Source organism: Pistacia vera, unplaced genomic scaffold (genome assembly GCF_008641045.1).
Source record: "Pistacia vera cultivar Batoury unplaced genomic scaffold, PisVer_v2 Contig8, whole genome shotgun sequence".
Lineage (NCBI taxonomy): Eukaryota > Viridiplantae > Streptophyta > Magnoliopsida > Sapindales > Anacardiaceae > Pistacia > Pistacia vera.
In genome coordinates, this window is record NW_022196667.1 from 261,038 (window position 1) to 287,449 (window position 26,412).

At 34.8% G+C, this 26,412-nt stretch overlaps 2 protein-coding genes across 2 annotated transcripts; both read right to left on the reverse strand.

Annotated features, from left to right (window-relative positions):
• Positions 1-2,138: 2,138 nt before the first annotated feature.
• Positions 2,139-25,374, reverse strand: LOC116117117 (phosphatidate cytidylyltransferase, mitochondrial-like). Its single transcript, XM_031403141.1, has 11 exons — positions 25,227-25,374; positions 25,062-25,116; positions 24,888-24,952; positions 24,699-24,767; positions 24,393-24,485; positions 23,525-23,629; positions 23,377-23,454; positions 22,998-23,120; positions 22,526-22,619; positions 14,725-14,736; positions 2,139-2,227 (listed from the first exon to the last, which is right to left on the reverse strand). Exons 1-11 carry the CDS (start codon positions 25,332-25,334, stop codon positions 2,139-2,141), a joined length of 891 nt encoding a protein of 296 aa, XP_031259001.1. The 5' UTR covers positions 25,335-25,374.
• Positions 6,706-8,022, reverse strand: LOC116117116 (protein ACCELERATED CELL DEATH 6-like). Its single transcript, XM_031403140.1, has 2 exons — positions 7,598-8,022; positions 6,706-7,391 (listed from the first exon to the last, which is right to left on the reverse strand). Exons 1-2 carry the CDS (start codon positions 8,000-8,002, stop codon positions 6,777-6,779), a joined length of 1,020 nt encoding a protein of 339 aa, XP_031259000.1. The 5' UTR covers positions 8,003-8,022; the 3' UTR covers positions 6,706-6,776.
• Positions 25,375-26,412: the final 1,038 nt, after the last annotated feature.

Genomic DNA, 26,412 nt, shown 5'->3' on the forward strand with positions numbered 1-26,412 from the left:
CATGTATTTATCATTGTCCAGAATATATGCGTTTGAATATTACTTTCATACAACCGGAAGGGGGGTTTGATTCCAAAAATATTTTATTACCAAAAAGATATAATATATTATTATTATTATTATTATTATGTATGGCATTTTTGTTCAAATAATTAATTAATAAGGTTAAAGAAATCATTCAACAAGTTTAGTTAATTATTATTTGACATCAAAAGAAGGGCTTGAGTAATAAAAGATTACATGAATCTTGTATTACCTGCTAAACCAAACAAAATAATGACCAAATTAAAGATAAGATTATCAGGAGTAATCTTCTTAGGGCCCTAACCATATGCAGCCTAAAGGGAAATGTGTTATTTCCCTGTTTTATAACTTGATTGATACAAATAATTTGGATCATTTCCGAGGTTTTAACCAAATAAATGAGCTCTCGCTTGGTTAAAAAATATAGCATATGGGTTAATAATTATTTGGACACCCTTCCTTTATAAGGAGGTTTTAAAGGTGAATTATAAAGTTTGTGGTTGTTAATTGGGTAAAACTCACCCTTATTGTGCAAAATCTACACATGTGAGTCTTACTTTCATACAACCTTAAGGGGAAATGTGTTATTTCCCTATTTTCTAGCTTGATTGATGCGAATAATGTAGATCATTTTTGAGGTTTTAACGAAATAAATGAGAACTTGTTTGGTTAAAAAATATAGCATGTGGGTTAGTTACTATTTGGACGTCCTTTCTTTATAAGAAGGTTTTTAAGGTGAATTTTAAAGTTTGGTTGTTAATCGGGTAAAACTCACCCTTGTTGTGCAAAATTTATGCGTGTGAGTGTTACTTTTATACAACCTTAAGGGAAAAGGTGTTATTTCTCTATTTTCTAGCTTGATTGATACGAAAAATGTGGATCATTTCTGAGGTTTTAACGAAATAAATGAGGTCTCGTTTGGCAGAAAAATATAGTATGTGGGTTAATAAATATTTAGACACTCTTCCTTTATATGGAGGTTTTAAAGGCGAATTTTAAAGTTTGTGGTTGTTAATGGGGAAAATTCACCCTCAAAATTGACTTGAATTATTATCAACCCACATGCCAAGTGATTCCTTAATGATGTGGGACTTTAAGATCCTTACACCAACCTGAGCTAACCCCAACTATGAGCAAAAGGGATAAAGAGAGTGGTGAGGTGGCAGAGTTGAAAAATAGTTTGGGAGAGAAAGGAGCGAAATTGGAGGAATTAGAGAGAGAGGAATTGATGGGTCAAAGAGTGAGAAGAAAGTGAGGGAGTTGCAGAGAAAGATTGGGACTTTGGAAGTGAGGGAACCCATGCAACCCACCACATAACTGGAATCTCTTTTCTTTTTCTTTTTATTTATTTTTTTATTTTTAAATTTTTCCGGCCCCTAAACCCTGAAACAGAAAGAGTAGTTAAACTTTTTCTGTCTTTTTACTTATTGGGTAACTCGTACTTTTTTTTTTTGGCAGCATTATGGAGACTTTGTCAAAAGTCTTGAGCGAGTGCAAGAAGTTTCAATTCCGATTCCTGCTTATTGTGATGTTTTTTCTTTTTATTCATGTCACGGATTGTTATGTTGGGAGTATTTGTTATTTTCCGAAACTCATGGGTGTGTTAAATAATTTCATGAAACCTCAAGGGAAGATATACTTCTCCCTGTGTTATGACTGGATTCGTGTTAATAATGTTTGTACTGGATAATGCTACTGTTTGTTTGGCTGTTTTTGTTCCCATAAAATGTACCTCAAATGATCTTTTTTTTTTTTTTTAATTTATTTTTTAAACAAGGTCATAGAATAAATATGATATTGTTCATTACAAAGGGAGTGGCCTGCTTGCACCCAAAATTACCTCAACAAACAAACCAATTATGAAATGGAAGTATAAAACTAGTTGATCTGCAAAATTCATAACTTACAGTCAAGGCAGGGTAGCTTGTCGTAAAGATAATGCATTCTCATTTTGAAAGTTATAATCTACCTGACCAAATCTCATGAAAATTGAGAAAGATAAATGGCAAGTTTTATGTCCAGGATTTCCAAGCTTTCCGCATTTTGTTAGCAAGATATCTAGTAGCATTGATTCCACCAACAGCAAGTAGACCAGACACTGCCTGTCTTGCACTTTAAACCATTACGGTTCGTCGCAGAACCTTCTGCATGCATTTAGCTGCCTCTTCTCTCGAACCAATTATAACTTCATTTATAGCTCGACCTGCAAAATGTTATGTTATGTAATCATTCAAGTATCCAGGATTAAGTATAGAAGGTCTAATGAAAAATTTTCGATCACATGTTCTCTTAAGGAAAATTGGATGCAGAATAAGTTTTAATTTGTACACTGCCTCAGAAAATAATATTTCCTATTAGTCTGTGCATACCAGCTGAAGTTCATACCATATTCATTTATGATTTAGAAGGACTACCCCAAATGATTCTTGAAGGATCTGCTAACACTTCCGTCTGAACCTTAAAGTTTTCATAATTTATGATTTAGAAGGACTACCCCAAATGATTCTTGAAGGATCTGCTAACACTTTAGAGTATCTGCGGATTGACTCATGTCCTAAGCTCACAGAGTTACCAGCATGGATTGGAAATCTCACAGCGCTTCAAAAACTTGAGATTGTAAGCTGCCAAGGACTGTCATCTCTGCCAGATGGGATACTGAACCTCTTCAACCTTAGTGAATTGATGATACAAAATTGTCCCACCCTGAGTGAAAGCTTTTTCAAATGACCGACTGGAATAATGAATGATCAGGTACGTGTAATGTAAAAGTCTCTCCCATTACCTTCGATATAAGTCTGGTAAATTGTTTAAATACCCTAGCTTATAATGTTGTTAGAATACCCTTCAATATTGGTAATTGCATTGAGAGAAATTAATTTATTTCTAACTTCATACTGCCTTCTATGCAAAATTTAAGTTAAAAATTTTCCTAGTCATAGGTTTTAACTAATAGTTCATAACTTTACCAATCCAAGGATAAAATTAATTAAACCAATAGCCGTATTATTGGTATACACTACAAACCATAGTTTATTTTAATAATTTTTTGGATTCATGTTTTGTTTTTGTAGGTTCGATGTGTAACTTTGTGTTGTTCAACTGTTGCAGATTTCTTAGAGATTTGTCAAAGTCGTCAACAAGTGAAAAAGGTTTCAATTCCGATTCCTGCATTTTTTTTAACTTGATTGATGTCAATCATGTTTCTACTGAATAATGTTTTAGATTGTTTCCCAATTAAAGTTTGTTTCTATTTGTTCATCCATTTGGTATATCCAGAATGCAGTTCTTTTTAGTTAGACTGCAACTTCCTATCCGTGAATATAGCAAGCTGAATTTATTTCTTGGACATCTATTTGGTGGGGCTCATTCTAGTATGTATTGAATGAAATAGGATTAAATTTTTGGTGCATTACAAAGAGACTAGTTTGTTTGATCCCAGAATTACCTCACCAATCAAAAACCAATTATGATAATGAAATCATAAGACTACTTGATCTGCAAAATTTATAACTTACAGTTACAACAGCTTGTGGTAAAGATTATCAAGAGACAAAATCATCAGCTCACTTTCTTATTTATCAGATCTCATATTGGAATTTTGAGAAAGAAAAATGGGAAAAATTATGTCCAAGATCTTCAAGCTTTCTGCATTTTGTTAGCAAGATATCTAGTATCTTTGATACCACCTACAGCAAGTAGACCAGAGACTGCTTGTCTTGCACTTGAAATCAGTCTGCATGCATTTAGCTGCCTCTTCTCTTGAACCAACTATAACTTCATTTATACCTCGATCGGCAAAAGGTATATTACGTAATCATTCATTTATAGCCTCAGAAAATAATATTTCGTATTAGTCTGTGCATACCAGCGAAAGTTCATACCATATTCATTTATTATCTTCTTCTCTCCAAGCTTCATGCCCATTTGACTTCTAATTTCTGGTGGCCTAGTGACTAGCAAGCCACAAGCCTGATTCAAGCGACAGAAACATGTAAGAACTCAGCGCTTCAAAGCATAAGATGACAAGAACAAAGCTGTTCAAACAACAGTTTACTTAATAAAACAAATTTTTAGAACTTTTTCATGAAAAAGAATTTACTTTCACCAGAACAATTATATTGTGTATAAACAATGGAACATTGAACCGACAATGGAGAAATCATAAATTCCAAAAATTAAAAACCAAGTTAGATCCATAACAGAACCCTTCTCAAGAATTGATTATAAGTAACATAAGTAAATAGAGGTTAACCTAAATTTTACATATATATGTCATATTTGGTATGAGGCCAATACATAATCAAGTATTTGGGTACTAATAAAGGTCGAATTTTACAAACCTGTGATATATTTGCTTGGTGACTTCCAGATGATGTGACTCTGAAGAAGTCTTTGGCCAAATATTCTTGAAGAAATGGCTTACAAATTGAGCGGAAAAAATCAAACTGCCCTTGCACAATCTTCTTTACCTGAGGTAAATTTTATACATGAAAACCAGAATCTTTCTTAGAACAAAAAAAAAAATGCTTATTCTTTTCTGTATAGCTCTTATTATTAACGTAAATTTAATATATAGATGGAGCAAAACAGAGGGAGGAAGAGAGGGACTCTGTGGCAAAAGTTGGTATTCTTACACCCATCAACGAATTATTTGTATGACTTTTTAATGATCACCATTTATTATTGCATACCTCCAATGAACGGCAAATTTCTCACTCATCAGATACGATTATCTCCATAAAGACAAACAATTTTATTTTTTTTTGGTGGTTTAATAGAACTTCAGTTTTAACATGAAAATGTCAACCATGAACTATGCACATTTGAAAGCCCCAAATCAATTTTCTCAATATTTTTATTTACGTGTGATCAAGCTTTACCTTGCTTTTATTCTCTGCAACAAGCACACGCAAATCTCCCATATATGAAAGGCTACATATTTTGGCAAAGAGATCTTCCTGCACAGTCAAAGACCTAATCATAACTCCAGCAACTATAAAATGAATGAAAAGTGACATGGAAGAGGGGGGCAGCAGACAAGGCAGCCCTCAAATTAACAGAGTTTGTATTTGCAGTATCCAGATTATCCACAAGTATGTGTACCTGCAAGAGCAACATTTGAAGTCCCTGAGATTGGTATATGAGTAACATATTATTTATGAGATGACAACCTCAATTTTTACATCTCAGGTCATAATTAAGCAGTAAAAGCAGAGCAAAGAAAGTAGAAGACAGCTATGAAAAACACCGTTCAGGAGAAGAGGAATTACGGATAATCGGCTAAAAATAAAATATTCTCCTGCCATTGATGTGATCACACATCAAATGAAATCTAAGCAACTATGAACCACACTTGTTTGTCAGTCTGTACATTTTTGTAACATTACACTTGGCAGCTAGGCAGCCTACAATATCTAAGCTACTAACAATGATCGGTGGTTTATAATGACTAGTTGGCATGACGTCTAGCAATTTATCCATGTAGATGTTATTGTAGTCCTGTTCCTACATAATCAGATAAAGATAAAACAAGCAGATTATTACAAGAAAAAAAAAATTTGTTAATCAGGGTTGAATCTGTTAGGTACTGAGCACTAAATAACTGAGGAAAGACAGGATTACTGTGGCACAGCGATTTTCACTCTGGGTTTAACACATTTACTTATGTCTAAAACCTTTTAAAGTTCTTGAGTAATACATCCAAGAATTTCTACAATATATAGAACCTTATTATCTTTGAGAAGTAGAAAATAATGAGCTTTGATTATATAGATGTCCATGATAGGATTCAAACCTAGACTTTGTGAGAGCAAACCGTAAATCTGACTGTTTGATTAACCTCTTATAGGTGAAATTAAAGTTTTTATTAATATATATGCTTTCTTTATAAAAAAATACCAATTTTATTTTTAAAGAAAGACTTGTGAACGTTACATTAATAGGCATGTCGATATATGTACAAATTGAACGTATAAATTCTTATCCACAAAATAATGTTACATAACTCTATTCTTGTAATATCATTTATCTACATTAATTTAATTGCTTGTTTACATGTACTCGTCAATTCTTTGTACCACATCAATTTGTATATAAAAATTTATATATAAAGTTCATACATTTAGAATTATTCTAAAGAATCCTAACGAAAATGTGAGGTTCATTCAAGTGAGTTTAATCTCCCTTTAGCCCACGAAGATCAATTTATCAGGCCCATAAAGAAAGCTTCTCAAGACTACAATAGAGGTCCATAATCAAGTCCATATAACAAGAATAATTCATGCTTATAAATAATTCGAAACTAAGTGACTTTCTCTTAAAAGCCTGTAATTGATCATTTGCGGAAATTTTAAAAGATTTCATGCTTATAAATAATTCGAAACTATATCGGCGGCCTAAAACCATCCGGAGTAATAGTCTTGTTCATACTTAGCTTGTACAATATTGGTTTATAATCAATCTTTATTTCCATGTGGTTCTATATTTTTTATATCTGTCAATCCATGTGGTAGATACACACAATGCATCTTTTGTCAGATTCAACATTCTCTCTGTTGATTTGCTCTCCTATACATTAAGATAATTCAGCATCAGAGCTATAAGTTATAACAACAGTTTCATGTATTTCAGCCCATGGAAAGATGGCAATACAGCAATGTCAGTGGAATACAAACTAATAGAGCAAATCTTTTCTTATCTAATCACACTCTCTAAAGAGACTAATTTCAATATATTTTATCACTTATCATCACTTAGTAGAGGACTCGTGTGCCTTGCTTGCGGAAAATGCCAGGGCGATATGTCGAAATGAACAGTTCCCATACGAGGGGAAACTGCGAAACAGCATACATGAACACAGGCACTAAGGCTGATACCACTACTAAAACAAGTAACCAATATGCCTTTTGGTTACAAAACACCAGAAAAATAGCGGCACAAAACGCTACCATCAGGGTAATTAGAGAGACGAACAACATCAAAAAACCCCATATTAACCTTTTGGGTAGGGAATAAAGAAAATCATATTCTGCATACCGTGCCGTAAGGATGGACAAAAACATTATGATGGCAGCAACTGATGAGGACAGAGAGAGTGCATCTGAAATGCTAAAGATCTTGAAGGCTGTCGCTCTGTAAAAATTTGGTATGCCGTTATCCGCGTAATCACCAGGTACAGTGATTGCTGCTGCAAATACTATAGTGGCAATCAGTGCCGCTGCTATTGAGCATGAGTTTGCTGTAACTTTCATCCATTTCTCACCGTCTTTAACGAGATTCTTGTGTTTTTCGGTAAATATCATTGCTGGAGTTTCTTGTTTAGAATTTTTATCCTCTTTGTAATTAGGCTTCACAATTTTCTCTACTTCCTGTAGAAAAAATATTAATGATAAAATAACTAAAAAAATATGAGACATTGAACTTCTAATAACAGTTTCCTTTTTAAACTAATCGCTATAGGTTAAGAAGTTTTAGCATACATATGGATATGGGATGCATTTGGCTTGGGCGAGAGACTGAAGTAAACGAACATGCATATATAATGTTTATAACAAAGAGACAAAAGTCATAGTACCTCAAACCACTGTAACTCACGCTGCATCTGTAAAGCTGCACCAGGGATGCGATGGAGCTGATATTCGGGAGCCAATTTTCCAGCTAAGTGCAAGATATTATTTCCATCAACATCTTGGGACATCAACAACAAATGTTTGTGACCGCTCATCTGAAATATGAGATTGAATACCTTCTCTTGACGCTTCAAGACTGCCAAGTGGAATACACTATGATTCTTTTCATTGGTAAACCAGATTGCATCTGGATATGTTTTTATAATCTCTTCCACCACTTCGCAAACCCCCAATTCTGCCGCTAAAAGGAGTGGTGGTTTTAGTATTAATAAAGCTCTACTATAGACTGGCTTACTACTTTTAATTTTCCCACACAAGTATTTGACAAGTTGAAGTGCTTTGTGATGCATCAATCTTGTTTCTCGTATTTCCTTCCTATAACTTGGAACTGCAAATTAAACACACGTTAATATATATAGCTAGCGAGAAATATATTGTAAATCAGAAGAAGAAAACATGCTAGAGTTCAGATTCCTTTCAGTTTCATACACCAAAAGGAGAGAGAGAGAGAGAGAGAGAGAGCAGCCTCTTGAGAGCTGGATTGTTTTATCAAAATTTTTGAAATTTTCTTAGCTCTTAGTTTTTATAAAAACTTGATGGTTTTTAATTTTCTTTTATTTAAAGTTTGAATCCCCACGTTTCACTAGATAAAAGAAAAATGAAAAAAAAAACACAAGTTTATGTGAGGGGATTTATTAGAGTAAGATAATTTTAAGTCTTTACCTAATAGTTTAAGTTTCTGGGTGGGATGTCAACTTTACACATTGAATAAAATTTCTTTAGTTAATTTTTTATTTATTAATTTTTAACCTACAAAATATATAACTGTTGATTCGTCCCAGTTTGTTGTTTAGTATAGCAGTAATTCATGTCCCAAATTGAATAAGTTGAAACTTACATCCGGTTTAGTATTTTGTCAAAATATTATACTTTAATTAATTATATCTCCATTAAATATATCTGTTATGTTTGTTTTAGTATTTAGAATAGTATTTTTGAAATAGTAAGAGTTATGTGGAAATAACGAGGTAGGGTTTAAAAATTAACAAAAACCTCTTAGATTTATTAATTTACCAAACACCCTAATAATAAAAACATTAAAAATTACAAAGACATCCCATCCACCTATTAAATACCGACAACCGACTATTACCACCGGAGGTGCCTGGAGTAATAGGGATATATGTTGGATGATGGACGCAATAGAAGATTTATTAGTGTGTAAGAAATATATACTCACCTTTGGAGAGGTACAAGTAGTGCCAAAACTTTATCTTTTTTCGTCCTCCACTTGAAAATGCCGATGGCTTTGCTGCTATTGCACTCAGAGGGGACTCACTAGCATATAACTCCATTGTAGCAAAGCTTTCATATTCTTCGAGCACGTCTAGTGCCAAGTCTGAGACATAATTATGATGGACAGGAATTTAGGATTATTAATTTCAAATTTCGGTGTCACCAAAATGGCTAAAAATATAGGAAAAAGAAACTTGCCATCGATTTGAAATCTGTTTAGAAGTATCAGCTATCTCATTAAAGTCTATTCATTAAGGAGTGGTAATACTAGCAAAAGAAAAAATTAACTCACCATAAAATCCAGCAACTATAAGCAGATTTATGAAAAAAACACCAGCCTTTTCTACTTCATAACGGTTTTGAGAAATACGCTTCAAAAAACTTCTGCTAAATGGCAATAAATTTTCAATCATCTTCTTTTGGCCATGCTGAGCAGCCGCAATCAAAGGTATCCAGCCATAATCGTTTCCAACTTCAATTAAGTATCGAAGTTCTTCTTTCATCAGTATCATGTTGGCTGCTTGGACATTGCCAACAATAGCAGCTACGGAGAGGACTGTGTTGCCCTCCTTGTTTTCCACTGCCACTTGATCTGTTGACATGTTATCCAATAGATACCCCACAATACCATGGGCCTTGCCTGTCCCAACAGCTACATGAAGAGCTGTGTCCAAGTGTATCGAGATCCTGGCGTCTAACGCATATTTATTTGGGTCTTCACAGATTCTTGTCACATGTTCCAGGTTGCCCTGGAGTATAGCTTCATATAGTGGCTGGTAATCCGTGATATTCTCTGCAATAAAAACATACCGGAAACCTTTCATTATTATTTATTTACTTCTGAAAATTTAATTTGATTTTCTACTACTTACTCATATCCTGTTCTGACAAGGTAGTTGGCCGTGATACAGAAGAGGCCATCTGTAATGAAGAAGAGGCCATCTGTAAACCTCCACAAAATCAGAACTTCAGTCGGAATCCAGGGGATCTGGCAGGCTGGCTAGATCTGGTTGCCAAACAGCGGCAACTAGAGGGAGTGAATGGGGAGGAGGAAAGAAAATAAAGGAAGAGAAAGAGGTGAAGGAAAGAGGAGAGAGAGAGGGAGGAGGAAGAGAAGAAAAAAAGAGAGAAAACGGATTTGAAACAGAGAAGTAGAAGAAAGAAGAAATGTGTTTAGGAATAAATTAGTTGCGTTTGGATAGTTAAGGGTGCGTTTGGTTTAGTATTTTGGATATGATTTTAGGGATAGTATTGGATAGTTGGATAGGGTTATGATTACGATAATAGGATTTTCAGAATATGTGTTTGGTAGAATATTTTGACCTTCATATTTGTCTTGAATATTTGATTAATATATTTGTTTATAAATAATTTATTAATATAATATTTTATTGTAGTTTGTTAAAATAATGTATTATTATATATATAAGTTATCAAGTTACATTTTAATAATACTAAATATTTTATTGGTAATTTTGGTACCCGTATATATTAAAAAAAAAAAACCCATATTAATTTCAAGTACTAATCCAACTGTTTAAAAAATCACATTAATACATATATGACAAAAATACTAATTATCAACCCTTACAATCATTATTACACGTATACTCCATTAACAACTATGACATGGTCCACTGTGCTGCCCACAGTACATTCGTTATGTTATCCCGTACAGTCGTCATGTTGTTAATACCTTGTTGCGGTTGACTCGATCCTTCTCCGTTTCGGCCATATTCTGCCTCGTTTTGATGATCACAATATACTTGCTCATTACCCGTACTATTATTGGTTTGTTCGAAGATACGGTCGTCCATATTGTACATTCTTATAAAATTATGAAGTACACAACATGCCATAACAATCTTCCCTTGTTTGTCCAACGGGTAATTGTTCATTCCATTTAGAATACGGAACCGTCTTTTCAAAACACCAAAGGTTCTCTCGATAACATTGCGGAGTGAAGCATGTCTGTAATTAAACAACTCTTGTGGCCCCCTTCGGTTACGGCGGTGATCAGAAATATGGTAAGCCACTTGCCTATGAGGGGCGAGGAACCCATCCCTATTTGCATAACCCGCATCAACCAAATAGTATTTCCCTGTAATAATATCAGACATTTTATTTGAATTACAGGGCCTCAACAGTGGATGTAATACGCTGTAATACGTCAAGAAAATACTTATACCTGGTGGAGGATATGGGAATCCAGAATTAGGATCATCAATAATTGAATTTAAAACTCTTGAATCATGCGCTGATCCTTCCCATCCAGTAACGACATAAGTGAACATCATGTTAAAGTCGCATATAGCCATTATATTCTGTGACATCGATCCTTTGCGATTCCGGTACCTAATGGCAAATTCACGTGGAACCGAAGCGTATACATGTGTGCCATCCATGGCTCCAATACAGTCCTATCATGAAAATGAGTCATTTCACTAATATTAACCTACTAAACAAATTAATAACACAATGAACTTAACTATCTACTAATACCAAACATAATGAACCAGTACCTTAAAGAAAGGGTAATATTTTCTGTTGGCTGATATTTCCCATGGAACATCATTGAAGTCAGGTGGTCTGATAAACTCTGTCTTCAACTCACATATAGCATCGCAAACTGCGGTAACATGTCTAGAGATCGTCTCACCCGAATGTTGGAAATCCTCCATCATCGTTCTGATTGTCTCATTTTTTCCAACGATTGTTAGAAATATCATAACTTGTTCTTCTAAACTCGTCCTCCTGGTTGGTTGCAATTTGCCTTGATCGGACAAAAATTCACATAACAATGTAAAACAGTCTCTGTCCATGCGGCACTTGTCATAGATCCTGTCAGGATGACCGTTGAGTACTTCCAACATGTACTGATGACCAGTTAATACAGATGTATGTCGTGGTTGAGGTCGACTTGCTTCTAACGCGGCAACACCGCATAGTGCAATGGCTATATCTGTCAGTATTTCTTCTTCGTCCCTCTCATCTGTAGCACGTTGTCTTCTTCCTGTACGGCTAGACGACGCCATTTAAACCTACACATTTGCAAAACATTTATCAACAATTAATAGTTGTTGTACTACTTAGCAAAATATAACAATCAATATTTAATTGTAATGACAATCGAAAACGGTGTTTACACATGTAATATCACATAAATAAGTTCATAGAGTAGCGTTATAAATTTTAATTGTAATGACAACTGCCCACTGACGCGTACAAAATTGTTGCCAAACACTTATGAAATATAGTGACATCTACTTATTATTGGGAAAGTTGTTATAAATCCAGTTAGCCTTTTTCTCCAGTGGGAGTTTTACAAATATCTCCCGCCACCCTGGATTTTCATATAAGTACGTGACAATCGGCAGGTAAAACTGTGTCGGTACTTGCATGGCCATCATGATGTTAATACAATTGCTCATGGAAAAAAGATCACATGGACCACTGGTATTCTCTTCTTCCCTGCCATCTGTACTGCGATTGCTAGCCCTCGATGCCATAGTCCGCTTCTCCGCAAGCTCGCCCATTAAGCTAAAAATGGCATCCGCAATTGAATGTCCCGGCCCCTTTCTGTGCCTCCTACTTCTTGCTCTTCCATGACCAAATGTGTTTGACCGTTTTTTTCCTGTCGTCCGATCAGGATCAGGTTCAAAGTTGCTATCATCCAGGGGAACCGCGCCGGGATTGAAAAAACTGGAGGTCTGCACTGGTTGGGATGTAGATGTGTATGCATATCTTCCAGTGGCAGTTTGCTTCTCAAATATTATTTAATATAGCTCCTTGTGAGGAAGTCCCTTGTGGTAAAAGTGTTGCGCCAGTGGGTTTTGCTGGTAAGTTCAAAGAATAATATATCAATATTTAGTAATCCGAAAAAAATCTATACATTTACGGTGTCATTGAATAATAATAGTTAAAAAATATGAAAATTTACCTTGACATATTCTTACCAAACCTCAACGGGACACGTTGGATTTTGTGACTCCTTATCCCACCCGAACCCCGTGTGTTGCAGCAATTTCCGCCATGCTTGATAAACCTTTCGTAGGTGAAAGAACTTAGAGGTTAATTATGTCACGTTGGGTCTCCTGCCAGCTAGTGATGATATGTCGCCCAACATTTCCTGATAATCAGCTGTTTTCATTGCAGTACCGTGTGAAGTTTTGGCCTGCTCAGATAACAGGACTAAAAATTTGTGGGTCATCTCAGCGGACCAAGCCACAGAATCACTCATCTAAGGACAGTACGGTGAGAGACAACCAACATTGGGGCACCATACGAATCACCAATCACATTACAAAATATAATACTCACATGTTAACGTAATCAACTAAACACATATAAAATTATACCTCGTTCGATCCGACACTGCTTGAAGACGTCAATGCAGGGGAAGATACAGATACAGATATAGATACAGACAATGTCGACCAACAGGGTGTATGACGAACTCCAAGTCTAGAAAAACGTTGAAACTTTCGCCTCTGTTGCAAGTAATAATCAATCCTACGACATCGAGACAAATTATGCTGACATCTGTGCATATAAGCGTAATTTCTGGTTACGATTAAAGAACGATGTCTAATCTATAGAACAAATAAATCAATTAGTGAAACCGGAATAAAATATTTGAGTCAACCAATTACAAAACGCATTATTAAAGTCCAAATTAAAAGGATTAATGAAAAAAAAACAATATTAATACAAATTATTTCCAATAAAAAAATGAAAAAAATAGCGGCTCGGTGTCTTGAAAACAAATAGGTAACGGAAACTTACAAACTTGATTTGGATACGTCGTGGGTCTCTTTCCCTTCTCTGAGTCAGATAAACATCAAATACAATTAAAGGGATCCGTGTGTACACGAGATTAAAAAGCTGTCAAACAAAACAAAAAACTCAATTAAAACAAAAACCCAATTAAAACAATTCTGTGCCAATTGCCGAATAAAATAAAAATCCAATTAAAACAAAAACCCAATTAAAACAATTATGTGCCAATTGCCTAATAAAATAAAAACTCAATTAAAACAAAAACCCAGTTAAAACAATATTTAATTGCCAAAAATACCAAATTAAAACAATTCCAAATAAAACAAAAACCCATCCATGCGTGTGCCCCACGAGAAATTAAAAAAAAATTCCAAATAAAACAAAAACCCATCCATTCACAATCCTTTCATGCCAAACAAAGACAAAACGCAACTGCTTCCCCTTTTACACAGATATAAGGTGGGTTTGATGGAGACTGAGGTGTCGGTTTGATCCAGATCAGGGTGTGAATTTGCGGCAGATCGGGTCACGGTGACGATGGGTGCGTGGGTGCTCGGGGTGGGTTGGTTTGGGGTAGATGGGGTCACAGTGGGTGCGTGGGTGCTCGAGATGGATTGGTTTGGGGTAGATCGGGTCACGGTGGTGTGTGGGTGCTCGGGATGGGTTGGTTTGGGGTAGATCGAGTCGCGGTGGTGCGTGGGTGCTTGGGCTGGGTTGGTTTGGGGTAGATCGGGTCGCGGTGGTGTGTGTGTGCACGGGGTGGGTTGGTTTGGGGTAGATCAGGTCACGGTGGTGCGTGTGTGCTCGGGGTGGGTTGGTTTGGGGTAGATCTGGCCACGGTGGGTGCGTGGGTGCTCGGGGTAGGTTGGTTTGGGGTAGATCGAGTCACGGTGGGTGCGTGGGTGCGTGGGTGCTCGGGGTGGGTTGGTTTGGGGTAGATCGTGTCACGGTGGGTGCGTGGGTGCTCGGGGTGGGTGGGTTTGGGGGTTCACGGTACTGGTACTGGAAACTAGAAAGTGAAATGGTGGTAATGCAAACTGGGAAGTAAAGCACTGAACCTGGTAATGGATTATTAGAAATTGAAATGGTGGTGATGGATACTGAGAAAGTGAAGAACTGAAAATGATAATGCCAATTGAGAACTGAAGCACGAAGCTGGTGATGGATACTGAGAAACTGAAATGGTGAAGCAGTGAAGATGCAATGATACTGAGAAAGTGAAATGGTGAAGCAGTGAAGATGCAGTGATACTGAGAAAGAAGCAGTGAAGATGCAATGAAAAAAAATTAAAAAACAAACTGTAACGGTCAAATGTTGAAGCAGTGAAGATGCAAGATACTGAGAAAGAAGCAGTAGCAGTGAAGATGCAGATACTGAGAAAGAAGCAGTGAAGATGCAGTGAAAAAAATTAAAAAACAAACTGTAACGGTCAAATGGTGAAGCAGTGAAGATGCAGGATACTGAGAAAGAACCAGTAGCAATGAAGATCCAGGATACTAAGAAAGAAGCAGTGAAAAAAAATTAAAAAAAAAACTGTAATGGTCAAATAGTTGTCAGGATTAAATTATTAGGATAGGATTCTGTAAATAATAAAACAAACAACATTTGCAAAATCCGGTCCAAAATACAGATAAAAATACTTAGCCAAACAGAATGTAAGTCATCTTATATTAGTTGATTACATTTTATTGTCATCTGTTGTAGTATAGGAATTATATTAGTTAATTACATTTGATTGTAACATAAAAGGTAATCTGATTTTCTCAATTTTCTTATGTATTTTAAGATTACCAAGTAATCTTATTTTTGTTAGAATTATATTCTTTGTTAATAAAATTTTGGGATAATAATGCCCTTGTAACACATTTAATTTACATAAACCTATCATTATAATTTTACCCCTAATTAGTTAAGTTTTTGGATATTAATGCCCTTGTATTTATAATAAATTACAGCCCACCCAATACCACCACACCACCCACCCACCCACTGCCGGCCGCCGACGCCATTATGGCCTTTTCTAGCCATATCTTTGTTTGGAAAAGATCAGATCGTAGTAGTTCTAGCCGTTTCTCATCATAATACATCTGGCCGTTTTCGATCAAAATAAATCTGGCCGTTTTCGGCTAGATTTTTTATGATCTGCCTATTTTTGGCCAGAGGAAATGGCCAAAATGGTGCACGGTCAGCCATTTCTGTTCGGCCTTGCACCGTTTGGTTGCCAGCTATCGACGACCGACAATGGTTGCCAATGGCCAACAGTGACTGAGTGGGTGGTGGTGCATTCGTTGGTTTTCAAACTTTTATTATGGGGGTTGTTTTAGCTAAGTTTTTAAATGTAAGGGGTTATAAATAGTAATCTAAATAATAATAATATTTAATAAGAGGGATTCAGTAATTTAAATAACATGTTCACCAATTTATTCCTCCCAACCAAACACATTACTCTAACATTCTCAATAATCTTTCAAAGTACTTTACTTTCCATTAATATAATATTCCCTGAACCAAACGCAACCTGAAGGATTTGTTAAAAACCGGTTTTGGTTAACCAGTTATTATTTTGGATCGAACCGGTAATCGAACGAAAAAACTGATGTAACCATTCTCTCTAACCCAAATTGAACCATTTTAGAGAAAAAAAAAAAAAAAAAAAAAACTAGTTTTTTGTTTGGTTCCAGTCCAATTTTTTGGTTCGATTTGGTTTCCGGGTTTTTTTCCACTACTAGTTGTTGGTTTAGTATTTGGTGGATGGTGATTGTAAGAAAGTATGGGTGAAGGGATTGATGGGGTATTTGGTTACAAGGATTTTTGCTTAAATTTAAGTTGTTTGTTTAATTTTTTTTTTTTTTTAAAATTTGGTTAAACATAAAAAAGGTTAGTTAAATAATTAATATTAATTTATGACGTCTAAATATCAACTTATTTGCATTGTACCGAGTGTATTAAAAAAAAAAAAAAAAAAAATTTGACTAGTAGACCAAAATCCTGGGTGACTAAAGTAATTAAGGTTGTTTGTTATATTTAACTTTATATTCAAATTTTGTACGAGTAATTAATACCACTTTATCCATAATGATGGCTTGCAGCAAATTAGATGGATGTAGTGAATAGTGATAATCTTCCCTCTCAATATTACTTAAGATTTGTTCATAATAAATCTCTTTAAAACTTCTAGACAATTCTTGCATTTAACATTATAGGTTGCTAAGACTTAAGACTAGGGGTGCAGTCGAACTGAGTAGCTCATAAGCTACTTGACGAGCAGTTCGCGAGTTCGAGCTCCTCTTCAAGCTCGTGAAAGGTGTGTTGAGCTTTTCTAGGCTCGATTTGATCTCCTTGCGATCTTGAAATTGCTCGCGTCGTCATTTGAGTCAGCAAAGGTCGTCAACTTGATTGCGAATTTTAGCTTGCGTAAAATCCCATTTACCCTAAAACAGAGACAAAGGGCCACAAAATCCCTACCCTTCAAACTTATTTCACCTCTGCCATCGTTGTCTTCACTTCCTCACACCACAAAGTCTGAGACGCCAGTCACACCACCGTTATTCAGCTATTGCCGTCCCCCCTTCAATTTCAGACCTTCATTGAGCTTGGGTTCTTCACACTGCAAAGTCTGAGACGCCACCATTTCGTCCAACCTTCATTTGGCCTTCAATCGAAGCTACTGCAAGTTGAATCCGACGACGAAGCTGCTACAAACTCAGATTCTCAGGTGAGTTTTCATTTCATTTTCTATCTATGTTCTTTGTTCATAAGTTTGACAAAGGGGGAGAATGTGGGATATTCATATTTGTCAAACTTATGAGTTGTGTGTCCACAATAGTACGTTATGTGTGCACACTAGTTGCTAATCTTATGATTTACATACTTGTGTCTTAGCTTGTTCCTTTTCGAATGTGAGTGCACAACGGTTTGTGCTTACACAGTCACTTCAGATATTTGCAATCCAACACGAGTTGCATGTCTGATAAAGTAGAAAAGATATTTGTTTATCTTTGTCTCTAACTTTTTAGGACCCTCTACAAGTGTCATATTATCCTTAAGTGGTCCTAGGGAATAAAGTTTTTTTTTCCAATTTGTTTTGTGGTCCAAACCAAAAAAATGAATACTTTCCTTTTTTGGACAAACATGGGCCAGCCTCTTGTTGGCTGACGTGGCACTAATATGTTGAGCAAGAAACCCTACACTATATATCATCTCATCTTGCGTCTTTGAATCTAACTTTTTGATCTTTTATTTCTTTGTACTCTTAAATTTCTTAGAGTATTCTTTCTCTTAAGGTTTAAAGGTTAATTTCCATTTTGTGCCGAAACCTCACCATATCATTCATTGTCTTGATGGCTCTTGGAACGCGGTTCCTTTGCTGATTCTGGTAAGTGGCATCAGTGCTTGAAGCTTGGTGGTTCACAAGTTGTTCTCGGGTGTGTTCTCGGCGTGAAGAAGGTCCGAAGAGTTATTACACGTTAAGGATTCAGAGTGTGGTGCTAAGTGTGAAGTTGAATAGAAAGTTGTTTTTACTGTATCTTAGATCAACTTTAAACTATATCTTGTAATGTGTTTTTAACTTAGTGGATTGTTTCGATCTGAACAAGGTCCCATGAATGTAAGCTAAAAGTGGATTTTAATCGAACCATGTATATGGTTGTGTTCTTCATTTTCCGCACTTGTGTTTGATGTGGTTAAATTGGTAATCTCTTAATCAACTTGGTCATACTTTTGTTGTACTTAAAATGGGTAACTATACACCAAAGTGAGTTAACAAACTCCCAATAGAACAAATAATTCTGAATCTAATCTATATGATTTAAGATATGCTTGATATGGGCGTAGCTGACCAGTAAAAATCACCCCACATATTTTTATTTATGTTAATCTACAAATTATATCTTTTTAATATATGGATATTTAAATATACTTAAATATTTCCAAAATAACTCTTATGTTTGTGTTTCAACCCCGCATCTTATACCTTTTCAATTCTATATTCTTATCCAGTTAACATCAACCTTAGATAATTTTAAGTTTTTCTTCAATAATTTCCTTTACTTTGAAGACAATTCTTGCTTCTAACATTATAGGTTTTAAACTTCTTCCTTTTAAGCGATATATGTTGTTAAGACTATAAGTACAAAAAACTTTAAACGGAAGTTGGTAAGAATTGCAGGCTATTGGTATCAAGCAAATAATTAGTTAGGCTTTATTTTTATTTTTACGTGTAAACCAATAGGAAATTGAAGAAAATTTGTGAAACCAATGATTTTAACAGTTATATGTTTTTCATAAGACTATTCCTCTTGTGGAAAGGAAACAAAAAAATCAAAAATAAAAACAACTAAGACTATACTTTATGATTAATAAAAACAACCAACAAATTAAAGTCCGACTCTTCTTTTCCTTAAAATAAATAAATAAACTTTGCTGCGTTAATAGTTTTCCATGATTGACTATTCTTTGTCTGTAAAAAAGAAAAAAAAAAAAAAGAACGCTTTCAATATTAAATTTCATTAACTTTCGTAAAACTTTTAGATGAACTTGTTACTGTCCAGAACCCTTGCATGTGTTTAATCAAATAATTCTTAAGGCCCTTGTACAATCCCTTTGTTTATAAAATCAAATTACCTGAGACTTTCAAATAATAAATTATTATTCAAGTATTGTTATATCATTTCCATTTATTTAAATATCAATGTCATATAGAGATCGGCAATTTGAAATAAACTTTAGGAAAAATAATATTATCTCTTCTCAACTACTTAGCAGGTTTCCGCAATCAACGGTGAGCGGAGACATTTCTATTTTTAAAACGTAATTTCCGCTATCCACAGTGAGTGGAGACTTTTCTGCCTGCTTTTAAAAGATAATGTTATATTTTCTCTACAGCTAGGCATTTAGGACCGAGTCCAAAAATCTGATCCTAGTAGGTTTGATCTCAAAATCAGACTAGACCTAAGGAGGAGGATTGGGTCCCTCCATTGAACCCTCCTTCTTAGGCTAACCCTTTTGTTTATAAAATCAAATTACCTGAGACGCTCAAATAATAAATTATTATTCAAGTATTGTTATATCATTTCCATTTATTTAAATATCAATGTCATATAGAGATCGGCAATTTGAAATAAACTTTAGGAAAAATAACATTGTCTCTTCTCAACTACTTAGCAGGTTTCCGCAATCAACGGTGAGCGGAGACATTTCTATTTTTAAAACGTAATTTCCGCTATCCACAGTGAGTGGAGACTTTTCTGCCTGCTTTTAAAAGATAATGTTATATTTTCTCTACAGCTAGGCATTTAGGACCGAGTCCAAAAATCTGATCCTAGTAGGTTTGATCTCAAAATCAGACTAGACCTAAGGAGGAGGATTNATATATATATATATATATATATAGGTGAAGAATGTGTCAACATCTAATATATAACGATTTTGCTGTTAAATTTTGAAAGAAACACAGTTTTCTAGCACATGGCCTCCTAGTCCCAAGGCTGAATTTAATGAATGTATATATACTAGACTAAATATGTAGATGTTTTTGTCAATGACCTTATGTTTATCAAAGATTGATATATGTTGTAGCCATTAGGAGTTCATACAGATTTTAAAGAGTTTTATGAGCTAACCATTATGTGTTTATACAGCCGAATTTTCATCACTTGTTTCATTTATTCTAGATTCTTACTCTTAAATTAACATCATTAACGATTGTTGTATTCTCATATAGTATAAAATATTATTACCAAATTGCCCTTAAAAAATAAATAAATAAACATCTTTTAACCCCCATTGCTAGAATTAGAAAAATAACCATCTTATTTTTAAATTTGTTTTAATAATACCCTCTTCTTAAACCTTCCTTCTCTTCGTGGTGGCAGTGATAATATCTCGGCAGCTAGATGTGGTCGTCGAGATCGTCTTTTTTTTTTTTTTTTTTGTTCCCTCTCTGACTTCCTCCATCTCTTTCTCTCTTCTCTTTTCCAGATCTAGGCAACAACAAGATCTAGCGTCCGTCGTCGCCTCTTTCTCTTTCTTTCTCCTTATCTCTTCTCCGCCTCTTTCTCTCTTCTCTTTTCTCTTTCTCTTTCTCCTTCTCCTTCTCTGTTTTTTGCAGTAAGTAAAATTTCAGTATATTCATTTCAGTTAGTTCAACTGTATTTCAGTATTTCTCAAATTCTTTAATTTTTGTTAACTTTCTTTCCAAATCCGGTCAAGAATCTTTAGTTAATGCAACTTTTTTTAGTTTAATGTAACGTTACTCGAGCATAATAGTTAAATTTTATTGGGTTGTACGTGGATCAAGATCCTCGCTTGATCTGATTTTAATCTGAACAAAATATGAAGATATGATTGGTAATTGATTAAAACAATATTAAAAAGAAACAAATCACAATCATACATTATTATTAATGAACATGTGTTATGAAATCTTTAAAAACTGAAGAGAGCTCATATCAAAATAGAATTCTAATTCGTTGTAAAATCTTGTAACAATGTTGGGTTGTATTCTAAGTCCATGGTTCACCCCAGGAGCTCGTAAATGAAGTTTTCTTCTTACAGTACAAAGGTTTTGACAGATTAACCAAATAACAAAATTCTCTCTGAAATTTTAGAAATAACATAAATCTCTCTATCGTTAGTAAGTTATTAATGTGATGTTAGAATCTATAATATGATGGGTTAATAAATGTTTACCTAATTGCTTCTCGATTATTTATTTTAACTAATAAAAACTTGACAGCTGGGAGATTTCTCTTATTATTATATCTGTTAAAAGATTATTGTTATTTAATTATAATTAAAAGGAGACTAATGAGATTAGCCCTTCCATATTAGCAATTCGTACGAAGTTAAAAGCATCATTTCTCACGTTGTACTCCTCAGTTAATTCATTACCCAATAGTGCACCCTTTTTTCTTCCTTCCAGTCAAAGAACACGCAAGACTCACATCCCTTTTTTAAAAAGGTTGATACTTTTGAGAAGAAAACAGGTTTTCCGAGGAATCTTCGAAAAACAATAACGAAGCTCCGACGAACGGCGTTGGTACTCTCGGATGATGAGATACAGACATCACAGAATAGACTGGCAGAGCCTTCACGGATGTTGGATGATGCTGATCCTCTGTTGAGAATATTGGCAAGTGACGAATCCAAGGTACGCAAATTCGCACCTTCTTATCAATCAAGAACCTTATAAAAAAGTTAGAAGCAAAGGCAGCTACTATTATACGTGACTATAATCAGATTGCGCCTGTCATTAGGTGTGATTATCCGAGTGACTGGGTAGCAAGTGACACCTTCGTGGATACTTCCGAAGTTTTCGGGAGAGACGCTGATAAGGAAAAGGTTATAGAGTCTTTGTTGAGACAAGACAGTGACTCATCTGTGACTGCTATAGTTGGGAAGGGAGGTATAGGAAAAACCACCCTAGCCAAACTGGTTTATAATGACAAAAGGATAGCTGATCGCTTTGATCTCAAAATGTGGGTATGTGTACCTCCGGACTTTGACATAAATATCTTGATGCAACGAGCTTATGGTTTTGTAACCGAACAAAATCCTGATAAATTAGCATTGGAGGATGGTTCGGAATTCTGCTTGCTAGAAGCATTGTCTGGGAAGAAAATTTTTCTTGTTTTGGACAACGTGTTGAATATAAATAAGGACAATATGAAGCGCTTCGTGAAAGAACTGGAAGGAGCTGATGAATGTAAAATTTTGGTTACTACCCACATAAACGGTATAGGCGGCGTTCACAATCATGCTTTAGAAGGTCTTTCCTATACGGATAGTATGGGAAATACTTCTCTTCTTCTCTCCAAGCTTCATCCCCATTTGACTTCTAATTGCAGGTGGAAGAGAAGACACGAGGGAGCAAGTGACTGGCAAGCCACAATCCTGATTCAAGCGACAGAAACATATAAGAACTTGGCGTTTTAAAGCATAAGATAACGAGAACAACGCTGTTCAAACAACAGTTTCCTTAACAAAACAAGTTTTTAAAACTGTTTTTCTTAAATTTATTATGAAATAACAATTTAATTTCACCAGAACAAAATATGTAGTAAACAATGGAACAATGAACTGAAAATGGAGAAATCATAATTTCAAAGAAAATAAAAACCAAGTTAGATGGATAACAGATCCCTTATCAAGAATTGATTATAAGTAACAAGAGTAAACAGAGCTTCTGCTAAATTGTACATATGTACGTCATATTTGGTATGAGGCCAATACATAATCAAGTATTTGGGTATTGATTCAAATTTTACAAACCTGTGATATATTTGCGTGGCCAGTCCCAGATGATGAGACTCTCAAGAAGTCTTTGGCCTCATATTCTTCAAGAAATGGCTTATACATTAAGTGGAATAAATCAAACTGTCCTTGCACAATCTTCTTCACCAGAGGCAAATTTTATACATGAAAACCAGAAACTTTTGGGGAACAAAAGAAATACTTGTTCACTTTCGTATAACTCTTATTATTAACATAACTGTAATATATTGATGGAGTGAAACAAAGGGAGGAAGAGAGGGACTCTTTCATAAAATTCACAACATGAGAGAGTCAACCATGAACTATGCAAATCAATGCTATTGAAAGCCACAAATCAATTTTCTCAATATTTTATATAGGTGTGATCAAGCTGTACCTTGTTTTTGTCCTCTGCAAAAAGCATACGCAAATCTCCCATATATGAAAGGCTACATATTTTGGCAAACAGATCTTCCTGCACAATCCAAGACCTAATCATAACTCTAGCAACTCTAAAATGAATGAGCAGTAACATGTAAGCAAACCTCTGTGAACTTGGAGGGCAAGGGAAGAAGAGCAGCAGACAATGCAGCCCTCAAATTAACAGAGTTTGTATTTGCCATATCCAGATTATCCACAAGTATGTGTACCTGCACAAGCAACACCAAGCTCCCTGAGATTGGTAAATAATACTGATATATGAGACCACAAACTCAATTTTCAGATCTCAGGTCATGATTAAGAACCAAAATCAGTGCAAAGAAAGCAGAAGATAGCTAATGAAAAGCACAGCTCAGGAGAAGAGGAATTAAGAATAATTAGCTAAACATAAGATCTCCTATCATTGATGTGATCACATGTCAAATGACATCTAAGCAACATAAGGACCATACACGCTCGTCAGTCATGCACATTATAGTAACATCATACTTGGCAGCTTGGCAGCCTACAACATCTTAGCTTCAAGCAATGATTGTTTCAGGGCTTTATATTGACTAGTTGGCATGACATCTAGCAATTTATCCATGGAGATGTTATTGTAGAAAATTAAGAAAAACTAGCAGGTTATATAGAAAAAGAAAAATGTTAAATCCAGGGATGAATTTGTTAGGGACTGAGCACTAAATGATTAAGGAAAGACAGGATAGTTGTAGCACAACGACTTTTGCTTTAGATTAACAGTACCTATGTCTAAAATCTTGTAAAACTGTCAATTTGAAAACAAACAAAATAAACAAGATCTTCAGCCACCTTTGAAGCTCTCTTGAAGGTGTGATCGCTAGGTCTGATTTCCTAGTCCCTTTGCTGAAATTATGACACTAGTTCCCAAGGAAGAAATGTTGATGCATATTACAATTAAGAAGAAATGATAAAAATTTATTAAAAAAAAAAGGGAAAATCAGGAAGGCAGACCGGTTTCTGTAGACGACCACTTAAATAGAATCTCTCCCAGTTCAGCATGTCCTGAACCAAGTCATGCATTCCAACAACCCCATACTTCAACATCTGCCCATAATTGTTTCATGCATTAAAACACAGGAAAATTTCAATTCATTACAGAAATAAATGCAAGAAAATGATTGGAGGTGCATTTCATGCCTAAATACAGAACTCCTTGGTCATGGACAATAAGTTGGAACCAGTTCCGCACAAGTGTGCACACACACATATAGTCCTTGTATTTAAGTCATCAGATTTAAGTTTTTGAAAAGTCAGTACCTTATCATTCCAGGTAACAAACGGGTTGAAGTGTACTCCTACCCCTATTTCATCTGCAATTTGTGTAATCTGGGACAAGACAACCAACCAAATTTTAGTCTAAGTATAAGAAAATGAAATTTCAACATCTGTTAGGAGTGTGCCAGAGAATTGAGAGATAGAAAGAGAAATAGGGAGAGAGAGAAACACCAGCTTTGCCCCGCCAAGCAACCTCAACCACGAAGCATAATGATCTGCATTCATTTTCAGATTCCAGGTCGTACGACGAACCAAATAAGATTTATTAGAAAATCAAATAGCATACTTTCCTAACAGAAATCAATTTTAATCAACAAACACTCTATATTATACATGATCACACCTGAGAATGCCATTGCAGAGGATCCGACACTCCGAGAACATAATCTACCATGGCTGACTGCATAAACATAAACCCATATGTTAAAAGATAAGAAACACTAATTTTTAAAGTAAAATGAACGCGACACTAAAAAAAATAAAGAACGCGAAAGTAAAACAAAGTGAAACCTTGTCTTTATTGTTTGGATGCAAAGTGGAACCATAAACACAGCAGAATTCTACAGAGGGAACAGCTTTCAAAAAGCTCACTAGCTCAGCTCTCTTCTCATTCTCCATTAGTTACACTACTGTTTAATCACAAACAAAAACAACTAAACCATCATAAACCCCCATGGCGAATACTTGTAATCAGTCCATAACAATGCTCATTCCATGAACCAGGCAGTAGTATTAAAGAAAAGCGAAAAGGGTTGGCATTTCAGCTCATGTTTTACTCCAAAACAAAAGTTGAAAACAGAACGATGAGTTTCGAAGAGAATTTTTATCAAACAGGTAGCGTGCACTTCAAATAATTAAAACTGTCGCCAAGATGTGTTTTTGTTTTTCGGAATAGCAAAATTCGAAACAAACAAAGCAAAAGAATCAAGCGGTGCTGCGGTTTCTCACGCTTCAGTTTCACTTTGGAGTAAATGAATGTGACCAAAAGAGTCAAAAGAAGGGATAACGACATGTTCCCACCCAAGGTTTGCGAAACGACCCTTTCCCACCCATCAAGTTTCAAAATAACATTTTTCCACCCTTTGTTAGGTTTTGTTATGTTTTTCATTAATATTTTATTGAAAAAACAAAAATATCCTTAAATATTTTACTTTATAAAGTTTTTATTATTTTTTAATTAGCCAAAAAGCCAAATATTAAAAATTCAAAAAAAAAAAAATAGTTAACCTCACTTAAAAAGTTATGAGTAATACTATAAAATTGTTTAAAGTTAAATAATCTTAATACTGTATTTATTTATAATGTCATCAATAATACATCACTATTATTTATAATATTTTTCATTTTTACTAATAAACATAAAAAATCAATATTCCTAATTAATTAAATAAAGAAAGAAAAAAATGTATTTTTATACTTGGACTAATAAATAATCGAATAAAGACTTTGAATTAACTAATTATAATTTATAATAAACTAATTAAGGAATAAACTATTTGAGGGTATTTTTATCTTTTCAGTCAAATATTAACTGAAAACACTAACAGAACCTAACGGATGGTGGAAAAGTGTCATTTTGAAACTTAATGGGTGGGAAAGATTGTTTCATCAAACCTTGGGTGGGAAAATGTTGTTCTCCCTCAAAAGAATGCCCTTTTTATTTCTTGTTTGCAGCTGGCTTAAATGGTTGCCTGTA

Excerpts from the sequence above, each read along its gene's own strand:
- LOC116117116 (XM_031403140.1), bottom strand. The coding sequence starts at position 8,002 with ATGCATCACAAAGCACTTCAACTTGTCAAATACTTGTGTGGGAAAATT. Across the intron at positions 7,392-7,597 it reads GTGAGTTACAGTGGTTTGAG|GAAGTAGAGAAAATTGTGAA; the intron begins GTACTATGACTT and ends TTTTTTCTACAG.
- LOC116117117 (XM_031403141.1), bottom strand. The coding sequence starts at position 25,334 with ATGGAGAATGAGAAGAGAGCTGAGCTAGTGAGCTTTTTGAAAGCTGTT. Across the intron at positions 25,117-25,226 it reads ATCCAAACAATAAAGACAAG|TCAGCCATGGTAGATTATGT; the intron begins GTTTCACTTTGT and ends ATGTTTATGCAG. Across the intron at positions 23,630-24,392 it reads GTGGTCGTCTACAGAAACCG|GTACACATACTTGTGGATAA; the intron begins GTCTGCCTTCCT and ends TTGCTTGTGCAG.